The 22872-nt window shown below is 48.4% G+C and overlaps 1 protein-coding gene across 7 annotated transcripts; it reads left to right on the top strand.

Moving 5' to 3' along the window:
• The first annotated feature begins 3720 nt into the window (after positions 1-3720).
• kidins220b (kinase D-interacting substrate 220b) lies at positions 3721-22160 on the top strand. Of its 7 annotated transcripts, none has more exons than XM_085133968.1 (30): positions 3721-3931; positions 5675-5830; positions 6111-6209; positions 6345-6443; positions 6534-6632; positions 6810-6911; positions 7234-7332; positions 7436-7633; positions 7714-7812; positions 8204-8302; positions 8383-8481; positions 8940-9117; positions 13278-13442; positions 13543-13722; positions 13811-13976; positions 14057-14208; positions 14304-14593; positions 14928-15068; positions 15326-15563; positions 15925-16016; positions 16294-16438; positions 16608-16770; positions 16845-17023; positions 17146-17381; positions 17980-18105; positions 18589-18618; positions 19986-20123; positions 20199-20297; positions 20535-20765; positions 20846-22160. In XM_085133968.1, the coding sequence occupies exons 2-30, from the start codon at positions 5699-5701 to the stop codon at positions 22037-22039; spliced, it is 5268 nt and encodes a 1755-aa protein (XP_084990094.1). In that variant the 5' UTR covers positions 3721-3931; positions 5675-5698; the 3' UTR covers positions 22040-22160. The 7 variants fall into 7 exon arrangements, with proteins under 7 accessions (XP_084990094.1, XP_084990095.1, XP_084990093.1 ...); XM_085133969.1 differs by having other exon boundaries at positions 5672-5830; positions 15928-16016; XM_085133967.1 differs by having other exon boundaries at positions 5672-5830.
• The last annotated feature ends 712 nt before the right edge of the window (positions 22161-22872 follow it).

The following is a 22872-nucleotide window of genomic DNA, read 5'->3' as shown; positions in this document are numbered from 1 at the left end:
TCATGACTGAAGGACAAACAGTCATAATAATGAGTTGCACAGCCTGACATGCTCAAAATGTTAAACACTGAGAGAATCACACTGAGATAAATGTGATTATGAGGCAAAGGTAAGGTTTATAGTGAGGCTGGACTCTGAGGAAGGAGAGAAGGACTTGTAGAGGCAGAGAGACTGAGCTGAAAAGGATGTGCAGCAGGTGAGAGTGACTCCCTCCCATGTGAAGGAGTTACTAACTATCCTCAACCAGCTTATAAAAGATGTGAGAACATCTTATTTTGCTGATTTGATTAACAAGAAACACCATCCAAGGTTATTGTTTGACGCCATCAGCAGACTCGTCAGTCTGCTGTTCACGTCCTGTTCTTTGACTTTAAACCGGTTTCCTCGACAGATCTTCTCAATATAGTCTCACACATGGACGCTGTCATCCCGCCCAGTGGACATTATCCCTCCTAAATTCATCAAAGGCATTATGCCTCATCTCCCTCAGATTCTGTCTATGAATCAATCCTTTTTATCTGGCCGCCTTCTAGATTACAGCCAGCATCTTTACTCTGCTGTAAAACCCTACTTAGATCCCACTGTTTCAGATACTCACAGGACAATTTCCAAACTCACATTTATTTCTGAAATCCTTGAGAAAGTCTGTCAAGTCGTTTATCGTTTAAATTCCAGTCCGGTTAGAGATATACCCACAGCACTGAACCAGCTTTATTGACTAACGATATTCTAATACACTCAGATAAAGGTGAGCTTTCTATTTTAGTCCCGCTCGACTTATCTGGTCCCCTGCTGATCCCAGTAGGCGCCCCCATTCCCCAGAATCCACCAAGGGCAGGGGGTCCAGGCCCATCCAGACCGGGACCCACAGCAGTAGCACCACCAAGCCTCACAGAGCCCGGGGCTCTACCCCCACCCCATCATCCAATTATCTTCCGGACTACATAAAACAGTAGACACCCAGGTTGAGTTCATTCTCCACCTCTCCTATATCTCTCCCTCACCTGCAGAGTGAACTCCTGAAGAACAGAGACCTGCAAGGATGTAACAACCTCCCTGCCATTTGAAGGGACCCTCAGTTCCGCAAATGCTCCAGAGGCCCCCCATGCCAGGGCTGGGGCCCATGCACACACCCATCCACAACCTCAGTGACACACCACCCTCAGGACCCAAGCCCCTGAGGCCCAGCCAGAGCCCCAGCCCAGACGAGGAGCACCCCCGCATCCACAAGCCCCCAAGCCTGGTTGCCACCCAGTGGCAACCAGACTACCAGTCCAGTAACCCACGTCCGCCAGCACAGACTCTCCCCAAGCTCTGCTGCAGTGTAAGTTCTCATCACTCGTATGTAGAGTCCCCCAGGGCTCAGTCCCTGGACCAATTCTGTTTTCTTTACATACATTACCCCTGGGTCACCTGTCTAATGGTTTTAATGGAATCTCCTACCACAGCTATACAGATGACACACAGCTATACTTTTCTGTAAAGCCCAGCAACCTCGACAGCGTCTCCTGACTCAACAAATGCTTCTTTGCCATTACTGAGTGTATATATTCAAATTTCCTCCATCTCAGTTCCAGTAAAACTGAGGTTCTACTGCTCGGCCCAGACAGTTTCTCTAAGGAGGCTAGCCATTGCTTTGCCCCCTTGCCAATAACATAAAATCATATGCTAAAAACTTTGGCATCATCTTTGACTAACTTTTACTCTAACACCTCAGTGGAGCTCATCCAGTCTTTTTCCCTTCACCTCAGAAATATTGAAAAAAATTAACCTTTACTGTCATTCAATCATCTGGAACCTGTAGTTCACACTTTTCTCTCACCTTGATCATTTTTGATCGAAATATCATCATTTTTGATCGAAAATATCTGTAGAAGCTGGTGAAGGCATGCCTTCACCAGCTTCTACAGATATTCCAGAATTCATGTTGCACAATTCATATTAATTTAAAATCTACTTTAAAATTCTGTTACCAAAATATAAATGTCAACACGGACTCGCCCCTGCTTATCCAGCAGTCTCTGAAACCTTGTCACGGCAGCTGGCCTCTGACCCTCTAACCAGGGTCTCTTAACTGATTTTAAAACCAGAGAAGATTGTGCTTTTGAGGTTTTTGCAGTCAGGATAACTCTTTTTCATTTTCTTTATACGACTGCTAAAAACTCATTTTTATAGGTTAGCTGTCCCTTAATCTTTTCCACTTAATTTTCAGCCATAGCTTGCAACCCTGCATGAATGCATGTGTGTATGTTGAAATATGTATATTTATCTTTAATGTGTGGCATTTACTGAAACTGTGAAGCACTCTGCAACTTTGTGTTTTGAAAAGTGCTACACAAATGCAACAGTTAACAGACTGGTGTAGAGTCAACTGTCTTTGAACGTGGACAAAACAAAAGAGATGATCGTCGACTTCAAGAGAGCACGGAGAGATCACTATCCACTGAACATCGATGGATCCTCTGTGGAGGTCGTCAAGAGCACCAAATTCCTTGGTGTTCACCTGGTGGAAAACCTCTCCTGGTCCCTCAACACCAGCTCCATAACTAAGAAGGCCCAGCAGCATCTCTAATTCATGCAGAAACTGAGAAAAGCCCATCTCCCACCATCCATTCTTACCACTTTCTACAGAGGGACTATCAAGAGCATCCTGAGCAGCTACATCACTGTCTGGTACGGTAACTGCACCGTATTGGATTGCAATATCCTACAATGGATAATGAGAACAGCTGAGAAGATCATTGGAGCCTCTCTTTCCTCCATCACAGACACCTATCGCACCCACTGCATCAGCAAAACCACCAGCATTGTGGAGGAACCTACACACCCCTCACACACACTCTTCCCCCTGCTGCCTTCTGGCAAGAGGTACCAGAGCATTCGGGCCTTCACTGCCAGACTTTGAAACAGTTTCTTCCTCCAAGCCGTCAGACTCCTGAACACTCAGTGACTGGACTGACACACACAGGTATACCTTCATACATCGAGTTACTTTTGCAAAATGCTCAGTCATTTTGCACAACCCACTGTCATTGTTTTGCTTTTCTACTGCACTGTCTTGTGTCTGTATTGCTGTGCTTTGTCTGGTGTTGCACTGTTTTTGTTTTGTTTTATTCTTTTGCAATTGTTCTGCAATTTTTGCACACTTGCACTTTATGTAGTCCTGTCTTTATTGTCTGTTATATTTAGCACCAAAGTCTTGGAGGAACACTGTCTCGCTTCACTGTGTACTGTACCACTGTACATGGTTGGAATGACAATAAAGCCACTTGATTTGACTTGAAGGAGGTTGGTCCAGACGACACTTGTGCAGGTATGGGGAGGTCGGGGAGAGAAGGTGGTGCACTTTTTAACAGTCTGTTTAAAAAGTACAGCACAAGGCTGGAAATTGAGCGGATGATGAAAATGAAGAAGACGTGTACAAGTTCTGAGTTTCGAGAACATGGTGAAATGCAGAGCTGAAGGAAGTACAGAGTGATGAAAACACGGGAACCAGGTGTGTAAGTTAGGTTAAGCAGAGGTGAAGAAGAGAGTGCAGGCTGGGTGGAGATGGGGGTCGGGGGTGATGTGTGATGAAGACGCGTTGGAAGTGAAAAACACACTGGGCTTAGAGTGTAGGTGTTTTATTTTAAGTAATTTTAAGTTAACAGGAAACTGCTGTCATGTGTGCTTTTATCGTAGCAGCCGAGAGCGGAAGCGGCGAGCTGGTTTTGGCACGCTTGACGGGCGGCGGACTGCGATTGGCTGCCTTGTCTCCGTGCCTCCTGCTGTTGTTCTGATCAGATCAAGATGGCTGCTGTTGTCGGGGATGGAGAGTGAGCTCAGGCTGACATCCGAACACAGGCCGAGGATACGCGCACCGACCCGCTGATCTACGGGAGCCAAACCCCGGACCCGGACCGCCCGAACTCACTCTGATTCTCCGCTGAAGGTAGAGGGGCTCCGCTCCCGTCGCTCTCTCTACAGCATCCTTCCTGCCATCGATCGCTGTTTGATTGACACGTCGCCGGATCGGTCAGAAAAATCAGATTAGGGTGATTCGGTTTGATTTCCGCCCCCGTATCGACGGTAAAACATAAAATCTGAGTGCTACCGGTGTAATATGGTTCGGGGGTGGTGGGAGGGATGGGGGCTCCGGGGTGATTGGGTGAAGGTTATCCCGGTTACCGCGGGAGATAACGGCGCTGTTAAGGCGACATGGCGGCGGTGTTTCACCGGTAATGAGTCCGAGAGTCCACTGCCCTCACCGGGACCAGCCGGGCCGGTCAGATACACCACTGCACGGAAACATGGCGGTTTCTTCATTTAGAGTGTGGTTATTATTAACACTGGACCCAAGAGAGTCAATATAATAACAAACATAATAACATAAATCATTAAATGACGTCATCAGGTACCTGCTTATTCAGCTTACAATAAAACCTGATCAATCAATATGACTACAGATAAAAAAAAACTCCGCAGTTAATCGATCATTATTATTGTGACTGGATTAAAGTTGTCTGATTTATCTACATGTATTTATTTATCTATTATTTATTTGTTGCTGGTCCTGAGCTGTAAACAGTCGGATTATCGAAGACGTCACTGTTAGCACATTAATGAATTCTGTGACATATTGGAGCTGCTCCTCAGACACAGTTATTGTCTGCTTTTCAGTTTAAATCCATAAAGATTTCAGTATCTGTGACTCTGCTCATGCTGGCATCTCCATCTTTGTTCTGGAACTTTGAAGCAGCTCTGACCTTTTTCTGACTCTTCTGTGTGACCTCTGGCCTCTAGACAGACTGTCCAACAAACTCCAGTTTTAAAATTTTATTTGGATGTTACAGATTAGCAGATCTGTGCCGTGCCCCTCAGTAGGCTTACAGAAGCCAGCGAATGAGGAGAAAGTGGGGTTTTAGTGTAAAAGAGGATGAGTCAAGGTGTAAAAGTGAGGACACACGACTGGAGAAATCCTGGAACATATTCAGCTGGGTTGTTTTTATCCCTCGGCTCCTGGCAGAAAGCTGTGGGCGTGTTTGTGGCTGATTAGAGGGAAACGCTCGCTCATGTGGACAGACCTCAGGCTGTCTGTTCATGGCGGTTTGTCCGTTAGATGATGACTTCCTGTTTTATCAGGCGTAGAGCAGAGCCGCCAGCTGATCTCAGGTCAGCTTGTTTCAAAGAAAACTGTCTTCAGACACTGGCTGATGTCTGCACCACAGAAATGTCACAGAGATTTAAACAGGCTGCAGCTGCCTCTCACTAAACCTGCCAGCGCCTCCTGCAGGCTGCTCAGCTCCCGAAAACCAGGAGAAAAACTGACACTTCAGTGTGATTATTGACAAACAGGAAGTACTCAAGTACAGCTAATTGTTTTTATCAGTAATTAAAATCTTCTTTGTCTTATAAACACAAACAACAACATGCAGAAACACGTCTTTGTCCTTTAAACAGAATTCAAATAAAAACTAATGATGCGGGAATGTGGTGGTGGTGGAGTGGGGCAGCTACGGGGGCAGCTTGATTTATACCACAGGACGGCATGTTTCTGCAGTAGGTTCAAAGGTCACTGTTTGGCTGCAGTTAGAGGAGCGACAGCTGAGTGAATCTAAGAGTTTCATCTCAGAAGTTCAGCTTAGTTTTACCCAGCAGGCCAAGCATTTCACTGCCGTATTTGTTGTGTCAGCAGGGGGCGCCGTGAGAGACCGCAGACATGGACACTACCACGTCCATCAAGATGACCACGCTGGCCATCCAGAACCTGTTCAGCTACGTGGAGGAGGAGAACCTGTCCGCCCTGAAGGCTCACCTGGATCGCTTCAAGGAAGTGGATGGACGCAGTGATGTATGTAATCGCGCTGTGATGGTGGCAGCGCTCGCTTCACAGTCAGAAGACATTTTAGAGCATTTGAGCACAGATATTCCTCCTTTAACTGTATTTAATGACATTCATGTTCAGTTTCCTTGTTTGTACTGTAGTTTTTCTGTGAATTCAGTTCATTAATGCTGTTGTATTATATTATTTTCATTTCTGGTCACTTTTTATTTGACTTTTATTCTTTAGTGCTTGTTTTATTTTTCTGGTTTGTTTACCTGTTTGTTTGTGTACTTGCCTGTGTGTGCAGAATGGTCAGACTCCTCTGATGTTGGCGGCCGAGCAGGGCAGTCTGGAGATCGTCCAGGAGCTCATCAGGAGAGGAGCCAATGTCAACCTGGATGATGTGGTGAGCGAAACGAGTGCTCTGTCACCAATGAGAAAAAAAACCTCCCCCATCCTCCAGTGCTGTGGTTGCTAGGAGACAGGTGGGCAAGGTGGCCGGCTCCTGTTTCCATGGTAACCTTGTCTGTGTGTATTTTAGGACTGCTGGTCGGCTCTGATCTCCGCAGCCAAGGAGGGTCACGTGGAGGTGGTGAAGGAGCTGCTGGAGAACAGTGCCTACATCGAGCACAGGGATATGGTGGGAGCAAAGCCTCATGGGAAATTTAGTGCAGAGACTGAAGTAGCCAAACCGAGGGTTAACATATGTGTGTGTGTGTGTGTGTCCCAGGGCGGCTGGACAGCTCTCACATGGGCTGCTTATAAAGGTCGCGTGGAGGTTGCAAAACTGCTGCTGGAACATGGGGCCAACCCCAACACTACAGGACAGGTAACACACAGACAACACAGGTAACACACAGACAGGACAGGTAACACACAGACAACACAGGTAACACACACGGACGAGAGAATTGATTTTGGCAGGAAGATTTTGTTGTGTTTTGGACTGTTTCAGTCCACAGTGTTTCAGTGATGGCGCTGACACGTCCTCCTGTGTCCCTCGCAGCAGTACAGTGTGTATCCAATCATCTGGGCCGCCGGTCGAGGACATGCTGACATCGTGAACCTGCTCCTGCAAAATGGAGCCAAAGTCAACTGTTCAGACAAGGTGAGGGGGCGAGAGCCCAACAGAGAGCACACACACCTGCATGACCTGACCTGAAACAGCAAGAAACCACAGGAAACAGTGCAACACAACATCCGACTGACATCAAATAAATTAACCTCTGTGGGCTCGAGTAAATCGAGAGTAAGAAAGTAAAAACACCTGCACAGGAAACGTCCTGCAAAATAACACCAATACAACAATAAGTAGCATGATGGACAACAACAGGAAGTGACACAACACAGGAGCACACACCAAACACTGTGACATATTTCACAATAAAGCAGCTCAGAGATGGTGTGTGTGTTTCGTGTGTGTGTTCCAGTACGGGACCACCCCTCTGATCTGGGCGGCGAGGAAAGGACACTTTGACTGCGTGATGCACCTGCTGGAGAACGGTGCTGACGTTGACCAGGAGGGGGCGGTACGACCTTACTCACCGTCACCACCTTCATCATCACCATCACTGCCGGCATGCCAGAATAATACGCGCCCGCCTCTGTTAACTACTTCCTGTCTGCCCCCAGAACTCGATGACAGCACTGATCGTGGCGGTGAGGGGCGGGTACACGGAGGTGGTGAAGGAGCTGCTGAAGAGGAACCCCAACGTCAACATGACCGACAAGGACGGGAATACGGCACTGATGATTGCCGCCAAGGAGGGCTACACTGAGATCGTCCAGGATCTGCTGGATGCCGGCACCTATGTAAACATCCCTGACCGGGTGAGGCACCAACAGGCATCGTCACATGACACACGCGGTTTCAATAACAGGGAAACTAAACGGCGTCCTGTGTGTTCCAGAGCGGCGACACGGTACTGATCGGAGCTGTGAGGGGCGGACACGTGGAGATCGTCAGAGCTCTGCTGCACAAATACGCTGACATCGACATCAGAGGGCAGGTGAGGTTTTGGAGACACATTTCCTTTATCACAATTTAAACATTGAGTTCATTTCTTAGCTCATTAGATGTTTATGAACATGAAAAATCTTTCCCATTTAATTTCACGCACGCTGCAGTCAGACTAACACAGATGATATTTTATAAATGTGTCATCATTACTTAATTCAGTTGCAGTTTTAGGTTTGATTGTTTTGGCACTTCGTGCCCTCCGCAGTTTTGTCTCTGTTTTGATTTGCTGGTGTCTTCAACATTCTGATGAGAAGGACGACTGAGGGCTTCACACTGCTGTTACTCTGCGAGCATTCAGTAAAGAAGAACTTGAGGATCAGAGCCAATCAGATGCAGCGTAAAGTGATGTTGCTAATGTCATCTCTCTGCTCTGCCTCCAGGAGAATAAGACGGCTCTTTACTGGGCCGTGGAGAAAGGAAACGCCACCATGGTGAGAGACATCCTGCAGTGTAACCCCGACACGGAGACCTGCACCAAGGTGAGAGCCCAGCACACCTGAGAACACCTGTCTCAGAGTCGGGGGTGGGGTTCTGTGGTTAACCTGAGTTTTGCTTTCAGGATGGAGAGACTCCGCTGATCAAAGCCACCAAGATGAGGAACATAGAAATCGTGGAGCTACTACTTGACAAAGGAGCAAAGGTGTCTGCTGTGGACAAGGTGAGAGCCAGATAGACTAGGGGTGGCTGTGGCTCAGGTCATAGAGCAGATGCGCTACTTATTGGAAGGTTGGTGGTTCAATCCTTGGCTTTCTACATGCCAAATATCCTTGGGCAAGATACTAACCCCAAGTTGCCCTCCGATGCGTTCATCGGAGTGTGAATGTTGGTTAGTTTGCACTTGAGTTTAGAAGTGCTTGTATGAATGGGTGAATGAATGAGGCATGTTGTATACAGCGCTTTGAGTACTCTTTTGAGAGTAGAAAAGTGCTATATAAGAATCAGTCCATTTACCATTTACCAATCAGTCCATAGACACAAGCATCACATGTATCTACCTGCCCTTCAAAGTAAAAGCAGGTTTAAATATTTAGCTTGTTTTTTAGTCTGTAGATTTGTCACAGAGTGAAATGAATGAACAGGTTACAGAGGACCTGATGCTGACACCTGTTTTCACAGAAAGGGGACACTCCTCTCCACATTGCCATCCGGGGGCGGAGCCGGCGCCTGGCCGAGCTCCTCCTCAGGAACCCCAAAGATGGTCGCCTGCTGTACCGCCCCAACAAGGCTGGCGAGACGCCGTACAACGTTGACTGCAGCCACCAGAAAAGCATCCTGACGCAGATTTTTGGAGCACGTACGTCTTTTTCTGTCTCACCTCAAAGTGAGCCTGAACTGCACGCAAACGCAGTGTTATGGTCGATGTTTGCTCAGCTTTGAGTCTCTTCGTCACTCCTTCAACCTTTAAATGAACCTGGACCGATCTCATTGCTGAAACCTAAGAGTGAATCAGCTGAAAGAAGCTGCAATTGGAAAGTATGAAGTAATGAGGCAGCTTTACATGGTGCTTTGTGTTTTTGTAGGCTGCAGCTGCTCAGTGAGCCAGACTGGATATCCTCAGCTTGTTACACATAACTGGATCAGTCTGCAGTCAGAGATCAGAGTGTTATGAATAAATCAAAGCCTGGCCTCAGTGCACAGCTCACAGTGATAACAGCCTCGGCTGAAACCAAACTTCTTAGTTTTTCTCATATTTAAAAGCTGTGAGACTGCTTCACTATGTGGATTATTCTAAACAATATCCCCAATTTTTATCAAACCACTAGCAGCAGCTAGTAGTTTGGTCCTGCCTTCGCTATTGTGGTTGATGTGGAGGTAGGGATTGGCTTAGGCATCTGGAGAGTCATTAGGGACATGTCTGTGAAGGTTCTCAGTCATCCAGGTCATCGTAGTTTAAGGAGCTTGGAAAGAAAAGCGTCTGGACTTCTTTAAGTTGGTTGAAGACATTTCACCTCTCATCGGAGAAGCTTCTTCAGTTCTAGGGTCAAAAGGTGGAGAGTCCCAGATTTAAGCCCTGTGGGAGTATCCCCCGGGAGGGACAAAAGGACCCCCTAATGATCCTCTACCTAATCACATGAGCCAATGTGTGAAAACGGATGTAGGTCACAATCAGCCAAGGTTTCGGGTGAGCTCATAGTGAAACCTAGCCCCACCCTATTATGTGATTTCCTGAGGTCACATGGCCCGGGATGTGAGTGGGTGTTAAGGCGTCTGGGAAGGGATCTCAAAACTGGATTATAGATGGCAGACAGTTGGTGTCGTAAACCACCACCTCTGTTCAAAGATGGTCGCTCACAGTGGACATAAATGGCTCCTTTTACTCCTCTTTCAAACCATCTGTCCTCTCTGTCCAAAATGTGAACATTGGCATCCTCGAAAGAGTGTCCTTTGTCCTTTAGATGCAGATGGACAGCTGAGTCTTGTCCCGTGGAGGCGGCTCTTCTATGTTGTGCTATGCGTTTGTGAAGTGGCTGTTTGGTCTCTCCAATGTAGAGGTCTCGGCATTCCTCGCTGCACTGTACTTAGGGACATTTTCCCTGGAGGGCTTAACCCGGGGGTTGTGGTCATGAAATGGTTAGGGGGTGTGGTGGCTCTTAGATGGTGTTTCCCTCGTGGCTGCGTGCTGCAGGGCTGGGGGAGGGTCTGCGCTGGGAGACGTAGGTTACTGGCCTGGTAGCCTGGCTGCCCCTGGGTGGGTCTGGGGCAGGCGTGGGGGCTTGGGGTTCTGGGGGTGCTCTGCCTCCGGGCTGGGGCCCTGGCTGGACCTTGGAGGCTTGGGTTACCACCACAGTGCAGGGGAGGCATTCCCCCTCTGTCCCCTTATGGCGACCTGTGCCTCAATTTTATTCCACAACTTAGACATCCACATTATCACGCTCTCATAACACATACATATAGGGCCTTGGGAGTGGGCACGTTATACAGCGTCCAGAGGATGGTCTGTGTATTCAATGTCACCTCTGGCGCCGGTGCCCACCTCTCAATTTTAAATGCATGTAGACATTGAGGGTTCTTGGGAGGGGCCGTGCTGACACCTGCTGCTCTCTGGCAGGAAGCACCGTGCCCTCCCGTGTTCTAAATGCAGCAACACTACACATGAGCAGGTGAAGGGAGGTATGGGGTCTTCACACACCCCTGTTCTCTGTTAGCCATCAGGGCGGAGGGGCTGGGAGGAGGTGTTGACCGTCCGATTGGGGTCCCGGATGCGGGGCCTCCCTGCTGCTGCGGAGCCGAGGGCGCTATGCTTGTCTCCATCCCGGGAGAAAGGATAACATCTCCTGGGTCTAGTTGCTTTTTACGGGCGAAGGTACCTGGACCCGGGGTATAGAGTATGTTTGGGGAGTGTGATTGTGTGTACAGTGTCCATTTGTGTCTGTCTTCCCGTTGGGTGAGTGCTGAGTATTTGTATATGTGTGCATGAGGGTGGGAATGCATGTTTGTTTCTCTGTGTGCCTGTTCGTCTGTGTCTGTATGTCAGGTCGGGTCTTAGACTGCACCTCTCTGGGAACATCTCAGGCCCTTCAAGGTATGGAGGCCTATCTACCCTCACCACACTGCCTGATGCCCTCAGCAGTCAGTGCGTTGGTGGTTCTTGGTGTCCAGGGCTGGGCGCTCAGGTATGTACCAGCTCACTCCCGGTGGCTGCTTGGCGGGGCCTGGTGCCCATGGCTCGGTCGGATCTCTTCCGGGGGAGAGTTTCTGAAGAGCTGCATGATGAAGGTGTGCAACATCTTGTGCACCCGACAAAACGCAGATTTTGGCAAACGTGAGCCTGATTAGAAATACGATTGCTGATCGGGTTTGTGAGATGCCCACTGATTTAAGAACACAGATGAGTGAAAGAAGCAAATACTTTATTGCATACTCTCTTGCTGTGGATGAAAGTAAAAACATAATGGACATTGCACAGCTGGCCATCTTCATCCGTGGAGTGGACTTCAATTTGCGCATTACAGAGGAAATATTGGACATTAAATTGATGCACGGGACAATGACAGGAAAAGACATTTTTGAAAACGTATGTCAAAGTGTAACCGACATGAAACTTCCCCGAGACAAACTTGTTGGACTTACAACAAATGGAGCACCGGCAAAGTGCAGTGAAAAAAGTTGACATTTCAGAAGGCATTTCAGGTGAAGCTGCTCTTATGGGAGTCACAAATGCACCAGTGCAATTTTCCTCACTTTCTCTGTTGCCAAGTAATGTTGAACCAAGTCGGCGCAACGGTGTTCCCAAATGCGCGCTTTGCTGATAAACTGAGCACACTGTGCTTTGGTGACTTTGAAACACGAAAAGAGAATTTCAAGCTGCTTTGCAACTCATTTACAGCTGATATGGAAACTGCACCTATGCAGATTCAGATGGAGCTGATTAAGCTGCAATCTGATTGAGCTGATCCCAATCTGAATCTGGGACATTCAAGGCAAAGTACGACACTGAAGGGCCTGCACAGTTTATTCCTTCCATTCCTCAAGCAATGCCACAGCTGCCTGACTCAAACCTCCTTGTTTTGATTTGTTGTTATTTTAGCGTTTACTTAAAAGCACAATTTTCATTAAATTTTCTGGGGGGTTTTTGCAGCATGTTCATATTTCTAACCCATGTGCACCGGTGTGCAGTGTTCATTGACACAAACTACACCTTTCTTGGCTGCTACCTCAAAGCACATTGTGCACTGTCTGTCCTGCGTGCTGCACCACAACATTCAATATTTAGTGTTTACTGTTATTTACACTTAGCTAGATTAATGGGATGGTGTTGTGTTTATTATGTTGTTCTCTTTTTTGTTTTTGTTTTTTGTTTTCTTTCCTCTCTTTCTTTCTCCCTTTCCTATCGCCCAGCCATGTCTGTCCCATCTGTAACAACTGAAAATAAAATAAAATAAATAAATAATAACACCAAAGGTCAATCAAATGGACCAATACGGCAAGGCTGTGATGATCCACTTGGTAAAGTAAATCTGTTGGGTATCTTTGTTGGCCTTCAGACAACAATTTTGATGGCTAAAGAACCAAACGGGACAGTCAAAAACAAAAAAAACAAAGATGAAGGAAAAACTTGTAGTTTATCTGCAATAAGAGCTGATTTATGGTTACTGAGTGCAGAGTGAGTGAATGAACAGTAAAGTATCATCAGCATATTGACGTATTTACACCCACTCACAGGAAATAATGTCATGAGTAGAAAATGAAGTTCAGAAGCTGCAGGCTTGAGTTCCCTCTGCACTCTCTGCTCATTCAGACTTGGTGTTTGCTGTAAATTGATACAAAGAGTGAAATCAGCCACGCTGGGACTGCTCCGCAGGCTCGTGTTAATCGATCAGCTCATCTTGCCAAAATCATTCCGACTCCAGAAGTCTGATTACAACGCCAGAGCAGATTACTTTTATCTGTTCTGTCCTCAGGGATCCTCAAATCAAAAGAATAAAAGACACTCTGTGTCTCAACCCCCTGCAGGTCACCTGTCGCCTTCGGAGACAGACGGCGACATGCTGGGCTACGACCTGTACAGCTCGGCGCTCGCCGACATCCTGAGCGAGCCCACCATGCAGCCGCCCATCTGTGTGGGTCTGTACGCTCAGTGGGGCAGCGGCAAGTCCTTCCTGCTCAAGAAGCTGGAGGGTGAGTTCGTGTTCACCACGCTCGCCAGGCTCACCACGCCCGTTACACTAAGGGTACGTACACCTGGCCAACACGTACTGACGCTCCTCTTCCTCTTCAGATGAGATGAAGACTTTTGCTGGGCAGCAGATTGAGCCGCTGTTTCAGTTTTCCTGGCTCGTCGTCTTCTTGTCCTTGCTGCTCTGTGGCTCCATTGCCATCATCCTCGGCTTCAGTGTGGACCCCAAGCTTGCCATGGCGGTCTCCCTCAGCCTGCTTGCCCTGCTTTACCTCTTCTTTGGTGAGAAACGCCTCGATGTTATGCCGCACATTAACACATGACCTCCTGTACTGCCACTGGTCTTCACATAACGTTTTACATTCTGTAGTGGTGGTGTACTTTGGCGGCCGGAGGGAGGGCGATAACTGGACGTGGGCGTGGCTGCTGAGCACCCGCCTGGCGCGGCACATCGGGTACCTGGAGCTGCTGTTGAAGCTGATGTTCGTGAACCCGCCGGAGCTTCCGGAGCAGAGCACGCGAGCGCTGCCCGTCAGGTAACGCCACCACACAGGGATGTCATGATGTCACAGTAATGTCACGCTGATGTCATGATGATGTCACTTGTCTCCTGCAGGTTCCTGTTCACAGACTATAACCGGTTGTCCAGCGTTGGAGGAGAAACATCGATGGCCGAGATGATCGCCACGCTGTCGGACGCCTGCGAGCGAGAGTTCGGCTTCCTCGCCACACGACTCTTTAGAGTGTTTAAGACCGAGGAGACGCAAGGTAACGCATCACGTCCTGTCTGGCAGCCTGCGCTTCTTGAGTTCACCTGACCCAAGTCCAGTTCGGCTCAATCTCTTCTTCTTCGGTGCTCTCAGGTAAGAGGAAGTGGAAGAAGACATGCTGCGTGCCGTCCTTCATCCTCTTCACCGTCGTGCTGGCCTGCCTCGTCACCGGCATGGCGCTGCTGGCCGTCTTCAAGGTGGATGGCGAGAACCGGACAGTGAACGCGGTGCTGATCGCCATCGGCAGCGTGGTTGGCCTCGCTCTGCTGCTCAACTGCAGGACGTGGTGGCAGGTGACCGACTCGGTGCTGAACTCGCAGAGGAAGAGGCTCCACAGTGCCGCCAACAGGATGCACAAGCTGAAGAGCGAGGGCTTCATGAAGGTGAGGAGAGGACACAGTCTATGGGGCGGCGAGGGGGTCTCCTTGAGCTGAGGGTCTTTAGTTTCAGTGTTTTTAATCCTCTGTCGTCTCTGATGGAGGGAAACGAGGTGGGGGCAAGGGTGTAGCTCAGGAGTCTTCCTGGTTCTGAATGAGCCCTTGAACGTAATTGGCTGGTTCTGCACACAGGAAAAAGCTTCATGTGTAGCTCATGTGCTGTGGTGAACTTTCAGAATAAGAGCATGGGGGTGGTCATTTGAGTTTGTTAGTGTGAGCTCAGAGACTGAAGTGTCTGTCTGAGCTGCATTCTGATGCTTCTGCACACTTTCTCCTGCAGGTCCTGAAGCACGAGGTGGAGCTGATGGCAAGGATGGCGAAGACGATCGACGGGTTCACGCAGCACCAGACGAGGCTGGCGGTGGTCATCGACGGGCTGGACTCCTGCGAACAGGACAAAGTGCTGCAGATGCTCGACACGGTGAGACGCTCGCACGGCTTCATTCAGTCAGTGTTTTTAAAGATGGCGGAGCAGAAGCATGGACACAGTCTGACCTCATCGTCATCTTTAATGCAAACGTTAGCTGTGACATCACAGACTTAGTCAAGCTGACTCGTGTTTTCATTAGATGAATGTGATCAGTTGGAACAGCTCAGCTCTCATCACGTGGGTCAGATTTACTTTGAAAGGGCAGGAAGTTGCCTCAGATGGTCAGTGTGGGCATGTTCCTCCTGCAGGTGCGTGTGCTGTTCTCCAAAGGGCCCTTCATCTCCATCTTTGCCAGCGACCCGCACATCATCATCAAGGCCATCAACCAGAACCTGAACAGCGTTCTGCGCGACTCCAACATCAACGGGCACGACTACATGAGGAACATCGTGCACCTGCCTGTCTTTCTCAACAGCAGGGGGCTCTCCAGCGCCAGGAAGATGTGCACTGCCGCGCCCACCAACGGAGACGCCACCACCGCCGATGGTATCCACACATACAATGACTACGTTATACGAGACTTGCAGTTACATCGCTTTTTATCGTAGCTGATTAATGAAGCGTGCAGGTGACATCAGCAGCCTGTTGTCACATCCTTCTGCTGTCACGTGACCGCGTCTGCTCTGAAATCATGTTCGATGAAGTCTCACAGAGATTCACTCAGATTCAGTCTGGACCTGAAAATAAACCATTGACTGGTTTTATTTTTCTTACTAAGATAAAAGTATGAATTAGAGGAGCAGGAGTGCAGAGGCTATTCTGTAACCCCAGAATATCTGCACACATCATACTCACCTCTGTCTGTGGTTACAGAACGACATAATGTTTACATCTGTTTGTGTGTCAGCAGGGTGGCATGAGGAGCTAGACAGGAAGCTGTCTCAGCACAGTCTGGGAGAATTAACCAAGTTTGGTAGCAAGACGACGCTCAACCGCCGGGTGAGTGTGTGTGTGTGTGTGTGTGTGTGTGTGTGTGTGTGTGTGTGTGTGTTAATCTAATGACTTGTAGGCGGTCTCATGTTTCCTCTGATTGAATTAAATCCAGCTGCTTTTCAGATTTTAATTTGAAAAGGGTGTGGTGTAATTAGTTGTGATCAGGTCCGTTTATTGACTTAGAGCTGTGTCAATGAGCTGCTGTTTCTTGATTGACAGCTTGTGTAAATATACTCCATCCCTCGTGCGTGTGGTCATGTGACCTGTGTGGTGCACTTTGCAGGAAACGTACCGGCGCCGCCAGGTGCAGCGCTCGGTGACGCGTCAGATGTCGTTCGACCTGACGAAGCTGATGGTGACAGAGGATTGGTTCAGCGACATCAGCCCACAGACGATGAGGAGGCTGCTGAACATCGTCTCCGTCACAGGTGACCTCCATCACCTTCATTATTAGCAGGACACAGTGTGACTGCCGTCAGCCCGTCTGCCACTTCCTGCTGATCTTGTTGGTTCATTCCAGTATTTTTACATTAAAAAAACTTTTTTATTATTATTATATTAATAATGCAGTATTTAACCCCACCTGCTCCTGTCCAGGCCGTCTGCTACGAGCCAATCAGATCAGCTTTAACTGGGACCGCCTGGCGTCGTGGATCAACCTGACGGAGCAGTGGCCCTACAGGACGTCCTGGCTCATCCTGTACCTGGAGGAGACCGACGGAGTCCCTGACCACGCCACGCTCAAGACCATCTATGAGAGGTCAGAGGTCACCCTCCCTCCACAGGTGTAAAACGACGCTGTGTCAGCTGATCAGTGTGTCCTCTCTCCCTCAGAGTGTCCAAGAACATCCCAACCACAAAGGACGTGGAGCCGCTGCTGGAGATCGACGGAGATGTGCGCAGCTTCGAGGTCTTCCTGTCATCACGGACACCCGTCCTCACAGCGAGGGACATTCGCACCTTCCTGCCTTGCACCGTCAACCTGGACCCCAAACTCCGTGAGATCATTGCAGGTACGAGTACTGCTCAGTACTGCTGAAAATACTGCTCAGTGTATTGCTGACTGTACTTCCTGTTGCTCTCATGAGCGTGGCATGATTTGATGACATCATCAGTTTGAGATTCTTCACCACAGATGTTCGCGCTGCCCGTGAGCAGATGAACATGGGTGGAGTCACGTACCCGCCCCTGCCCCTGCAGGAAGCTCAGCCCCGCCCCACATCAGTCTACAGTCAGGTGTCGTCGACGTGCTCGCCCTCCGCGTCCTTCACCGGGCCTTTCAACCCACCGGCGGGGGGCGTGGTCTCCCCGCCACCTCACAGCAGCTACTACAGCGGCATGGCCAGCACACAACATCCCTTCTACAACAGAGTGAGTAAAGGCCCCGTCCCTGCCCACACCTCATGATGTCATTGAATCCTGTAGGTGGCTGAGCGGCAGGTAGCGTAGCGATGTCATCGGTTCACGTGACGACTGTCCCGGCTCAGTCCCTTTCATCGTTTGTGTTGTTTTGCTTGATTTGATTTCATTTCCTGTTTCACTGAATCCCTGCTGTCTCACACAGCCCACCGATCAGCTGACAGGCTGTCATCCAGCTTCGTAGAGTAAAAGGAGTCGACAGAAAGCCAGGGCAGAAAGCTTCACAGAGAGTTGAATAAAGTTCAACTTTCAGCTAGCTTCAGCTAATGATGATTTTTTTATTTTGAATGCGTCAAAAGTTTTCACATCATAACAAAAAAAGCACAGAAATACAAACAGAAACGACAAAAAACACATAAATGTTCATGAAACACATTGAAATAAAAATTCAAAGTTTCACATTCCTGTTTTATTCTTGTCATTGTCTGACATTGGCTGACGCTGACGGGGTGTCAGGCGGCAGGGATTCGCTCTTTGATTTGACAGGGTTTTTTTTATGTTTCATCACATCCACCGACATTATTTTGATTTTTCACCTCCTCCCCCTCAGCCATATTTTCCCCACCACCTTTACCAGCTGCCACGCCCACTCGTGGCTTCCTTCCCACCACACCTCCATCCACGACCACCTCCTAAAAGCTCCTCCAGCAGGGATGCCACTGCTGCCGCCGCTCCTGTAAGTACAGCCATAGCTGGAAGCTATGACTCAACATGAACGTTTTTAACAAGTTTCTATTTTTCTGATATTTCGTCTTAAAATGTGAAAAAATAATGAAACTTGTCTGTTTTCAGTTTTTGAATCTGAAACTTAAAATGTTTCGTTTTATTACCTGGTGAAGAAGAAACACATAAAATATTTTAGGTTTTAAGTCTTTTTGAAACTCCGCCCACCAGACGTTTGTTTGCTCAGAGGTTTTCCTCTAGAAATCTAGAAAGAGTCTTAGTCAGAGTTTTAGTTTTCTTTGCTTGTGGTCTTTGAGGGCTCCTCTGTTTTCCCCTCTTTTACTGCTGCTGTTATTCTCCTCTTCTTCGATTTCTGGAAACACTGAACCAGTGGTGGTTTCTTAAAACTGTGCCTTCAGTAGAAATCATTGTGCTGTCCTGTCATTTATCTGTGTTTCCTCATGTTTTCATCCCCAAACTGTCTGTCTGTCTGCAGTCTAAGAGTTCGTCTTTGAAAAGGAAGCAGGTATTTAACCTTACCTAACATGACCCTCCTTGTCTCTTTCCCTCCTTCCTTCCTGAAGGGTCCACAGCAAACGTCCGCGTGTTTTGGTGTTGATTGCTCTCGTTCAGCCAGCTGACAAATCGGCCTCAGAAGGTTTCTGTGAGGTTCTCAAGGATGTTTCAGACACAACAGGTTCCCACAAGGAACACTTGAAACATAACAAGTGACTTTTTATTAAAATATTTCGCTTCACAACTGAGCATGCTCTGTTTTTATTTAAGGAGCAAAATTTCTGATTTGTAGTTACAGCGAAATGAAAAAAAGATCCAAGCATGAACATGAGCCTGTGATTGAGCCGTGACCGATCTGAACTTCAGCCGGACTTGAGCCGGATGCTGTGGACCAAAGGAGGAAGTGTTCCAACCACTACAACCTCCCAGCATGCACCTTGCCTCTACTAGCATGTGGCTTCAAAAAGTAGTAGTAGCATAGATCAAAAATTTGTTGTTTGGTCTATTCAGAAACTTTAACTTGACTTTTGACCCCTCACTGCTAACCCACACAGCTGCTCACCACCCCAAACTCCCCCAGCCCCACCTCTGCACGGTGAAAAAAATGTCCTGACTGTGAGTTAAAGGTGCTCACAAAGCTTTAAAACATCTGTTGGACAGTAGTTGTTTATGTCATTGGGGACATTTCTGTGTTTGAGGCCGCGTTTCAGCAAAAAGTTATCTTAAAATTAAAAATTGGCCTAAAAGAAACAGATGAGTCCTGTGCTAGCTGTGCTAAGTCACGTGACATGGTTATCCAGATTCCGATAAACTGTACATCGGAGGCAGTACAAAACATGGACGTAGCTTCTGGGTCCAAAAAATAAAGCAGTCACGGAAGTGCCTTAAACCTGTTTTGGATTTTTATGGCCCCCAGGAGGCAACACTGTAAAATTTCTTCTGGTTCTATAGAAATCTGTGGGATGACCTCTGACATTTAAAAATACCTTCCTTATGTTGCTTAGTCTCTCATATCGGGTCAAAATAAGGTTATTCAATAAATTTTGGTCATTCTGAGCATGAGAGAAAATTTTCCAATTGTGCATGATGATTTTCAGAGCTGCTGCTCTTCCTCACATCCGATTTCTAAAGACCAAGTTAACAGTGGTGAAGCTGATCAGTGGGCGATCTCACAGTAGCTACATCCGTCTTTTACATGTCTGTCAGGTGTACTTTTACCTGAGTTAGCGTTTATATTTTTAGTCTGGTGGAGTCACTGAAGAAAAATGTTGAGCCATTCATCTCACAGCTGGATGTCACATCTGAAAATAATGACATTTGTTATTAAAATCTAAAAAATGTTGGATATTTTTCCCTGGGAAATATATCTGTCTTCAGGGCTCCGCCTCCGTTGCTTCTGCCACTCCGCCCATCCTCCTAAGCTCCATGACCACAGAGGCTGTCTGTGAGCGTGTGCGGCATATGGAAGGCATCGACCAGAGCATGATAGGACAGTACACCGCCACCATCAGGAAGGTCAGTGACACAACTTCACAGGAAAGCAGAAAGTCTGGGACCTGAGACTGAAATACAAATGTTTTTCATTTTCAGGCAAATGTTAACGGCAGAGTTCTGTCTCAGTGTAACATCGACGAGCTGAAGAAGGAAATGAACATGAACTTTGGAGACTGGCAGCTCTTCAGGGCAACGGTCAGTCCAGGCAGTGAATGCATTACTGACTAATAGCGTAAAATTATCTCCATATAGGTGAATTTTCTAAAACAGAACCCCTGTACCAGTGGAAAACCAAAAAATTTGGGTTTATTAAAACAGTTTTCAGTGACCTGCAGCAGCTTTTGGGTTCATTTCCACATAAAACACATCTTGGTTTACTGCTTAATGATGTAATGACTTAAAATAAGATCCACCTCCTCCTTCCTGTTGAAGGTTTTGGACATGCGTCACATTGAGAGCCAGGTGCTACATGAGGAAACTGCCAGCGAGCAAGGTAGCGTAGTTGGCGGTCACATCGAGCCAGTAAGGCGAGCGATGGCTCCACCCCACGCTGGCGCCCCGAACACAGATGCATCACCAATGTACAGCTTCAACCTGAGCTTCGAGGAGCTGAGCACGGTGGGACTGGATGACCCGCAGCGACACGGAAACATGCCATGGATGGTAACTATAGAACATGGGATCTGTGATGTCAGATGTGAGGGGTCTGATGCTGAAGAATGTTGTTTTCTGTCTGTCTTCAGGGTGGCGCTCACAGAACTGCCAGCATGACCAGTCTGAACTCGCAGGAGTCCTCCAATGACATCTCCAAGCTGACGGACAAGCAGCAGGCAGAGTACCGCGATGCCTACCAGGAATACATTGCCCAGATGGCCCAGCTGGAGTTGGGCGTCATCACCGGGGAGAAGCCCATCCAACCACAACCGGGACAGTTCATGACGTCATCATCTGAGGATAAGAGCAAGGATGGCACCGAGCAGGATGGACGCAAATCCTTCAACAAGAGGAGCAGCAGCAAACCGGCAGCGGACAACACTGACTTTGCTTCCAATGGTGAGGCGCTAGATCCCATCAGAGAAGAAGACGAGAAGGGTGACCACGGGTCTTCCAAGTCAGTGCTCACCCGCAAGTCCTCAGCTGAAAGAGGCGGGCTGTTCCAGGGCGCTGCTGATCTCAAGCTGAAGGCCAGTGGTGGGTTGCGCTACCAGAAGCTGACCAGCGATGACGAGGAGTCTGAAGAGTCGGATCACGCCCCCCTGCTGAAAGATGGCAAGAAGGTGGTGGACCCCAAATTGCCCGGTGGTTCACTGGCGCTGAAAGGGAAGGACTACCTCTCTGATGCCATGCTGGACAAGAAAGACTCGTCTGACTCTGGCGTGAGGTCCAATGAGAGCTCGCCCAACCACTCGCTGCAGGACGAGGAGGCGGACCTGTCGCAGCTGGACAGGGCCAACCTGATTGAGCTGGATGAAGAGAGCCTAGCCCGGAAGCGTGGCCTTCCCAGCAGCCTCAGCGGCCTGCAGGACCCGGCAGTGGCGCGCATGTCCATCTGCTCCGAGGATCAATGCAGCCTGCTGGCGAGCAGCCCGGAGGAGAGTTGGCCGTCGTCCAGGAGCTACAACCTGAACCGCACGCCAAGCAATGTCACCCTCAACAACAACACCAATGCCCAGCAGGCCAACCGCACCCGCCAGCCCCCAGAGGGCTCCACCTCCTCCAACCCCTCCTCCTCCACCTCCTCCACCAGCGAGGTCATCATCCCCCCGAGCTCCGGGACCACCACAACCACCTCAACTTCTACTCGGCCGGGGCCAAACAACGAGAACGTCAGAGTAGTTCACCTGAAGCGTGGCCTGAAGCCCGGAGACCCGCCGGAGATCTGCACTGTGTCCTCCGACACTGTCACCTTCGGCGAGGAGCGTGAGAGCATCCTGTGACCTCACAGCGAGGAGGGGGAGAGCGCCAAGGGTCCGCCGAGAGTCGCCTTTCAACTTCTGCAACCAATCAGGACCCTAGAAAGGTTTGATGAGTTTGACAAAGAAAAAAACCATTTGATCAGTGAAAAAGAAAAAAAGCTCAATTTGACTGAAAAATTATCAAAAATCTGAAATTAGGAAGAAAAATATGTTTAGAAGTTTTGGACTTTAAATCTGAGCTGAAGAAGAAGAGTGGCTGCTGGAGGACCTCAAGTTCAGTGTTAATGGTAGATGTTTGTGTATGCTCACCTGTAGTCTGTAAGTAACATGAAGCTTCGTAGAGACGTAACGTGAAGCTGCTGCATGTCGTTATTGTCCCGCTCTGACGTGATTGGGCGCTTCCAGCCTGTTTACATCGTGACAGAGTTCATTATTGATGCTTATCGTTCACGCCCCTGAAACCGATCGCCACTGACATCGCATCCAATTGTTTAACAGCGAGAGAGGCGACTTCCTGCTGTCAGAACACCACAAACTAATTGGCCAATTAGAGACAGACACCTAACCTATTTAGGGTCAAACCAGCCAATGGGAATGATCTGGTGTTTCATCAGTTAAAGCAAGGTTTCCATGGTGATACAAATCACCAGCTTCCTGTGAGTCCAGAAACATCAGCAGAGCTTCCTGATTGTTTAGTAGAAGATCCTTCAAGGACCAATCAGGAGAAAGAGTTGGAACAACACCTGCTCTAACTGATCAAACAGTGAACTAGCACCCTGAGAAATTACCTGGACAGGTGAGCGCAGACTTCCACTTCGCCCCTGGTGATATTCAGCATTACAAATGGGTTATTC

The sequence above is a fragment of the Neolamprologus multifasciatus genome, chromosome 15 (genome assembly GCF_963576455.1).
Source record: "Neolamprologus multifasciatus chromosome 15, fNeoMul1.2, whole genome shotgun sequence".
NCBI lineage: Eukaryota > Metazoa > Chordata > Actinopteri > Cichliformes > Cichlidae > Neolamprologus > Neolamprologus multifasciatus.
Note: the sequence above shows the minus strand (reverse complement) of the source record. Positions and strands in the feature narration are given on the sequence as shown.

What these genes read in the sequence shown, in the direction of transcription:
- kidins220b (XM_085133968.1), top strand. Translation starts at nt 5,699, where the DNA reads ATGGACACTACCACGTCCATCAAGATGACCACGCTGGCCATCCAGAAC. An exon ending in TAAGACCGAGGAGACGCAAG is followed by an intron (nt 14,209 to 14,303) that starts GTAACGCATCAC and finishes CGGTGCTCTCAG; the next exon opens with GTAAGAGGAAGTGGAAGAAG. An exon ending in TGCTGCAGATGCTCGACACG is followed by an intron (nt 15,069 to 15,325) that starts GTGAGACGCTCG and finishes TTCCTCCTGCAG; the next exon opens with GTGCGTGTGCTGTTCTCCAA.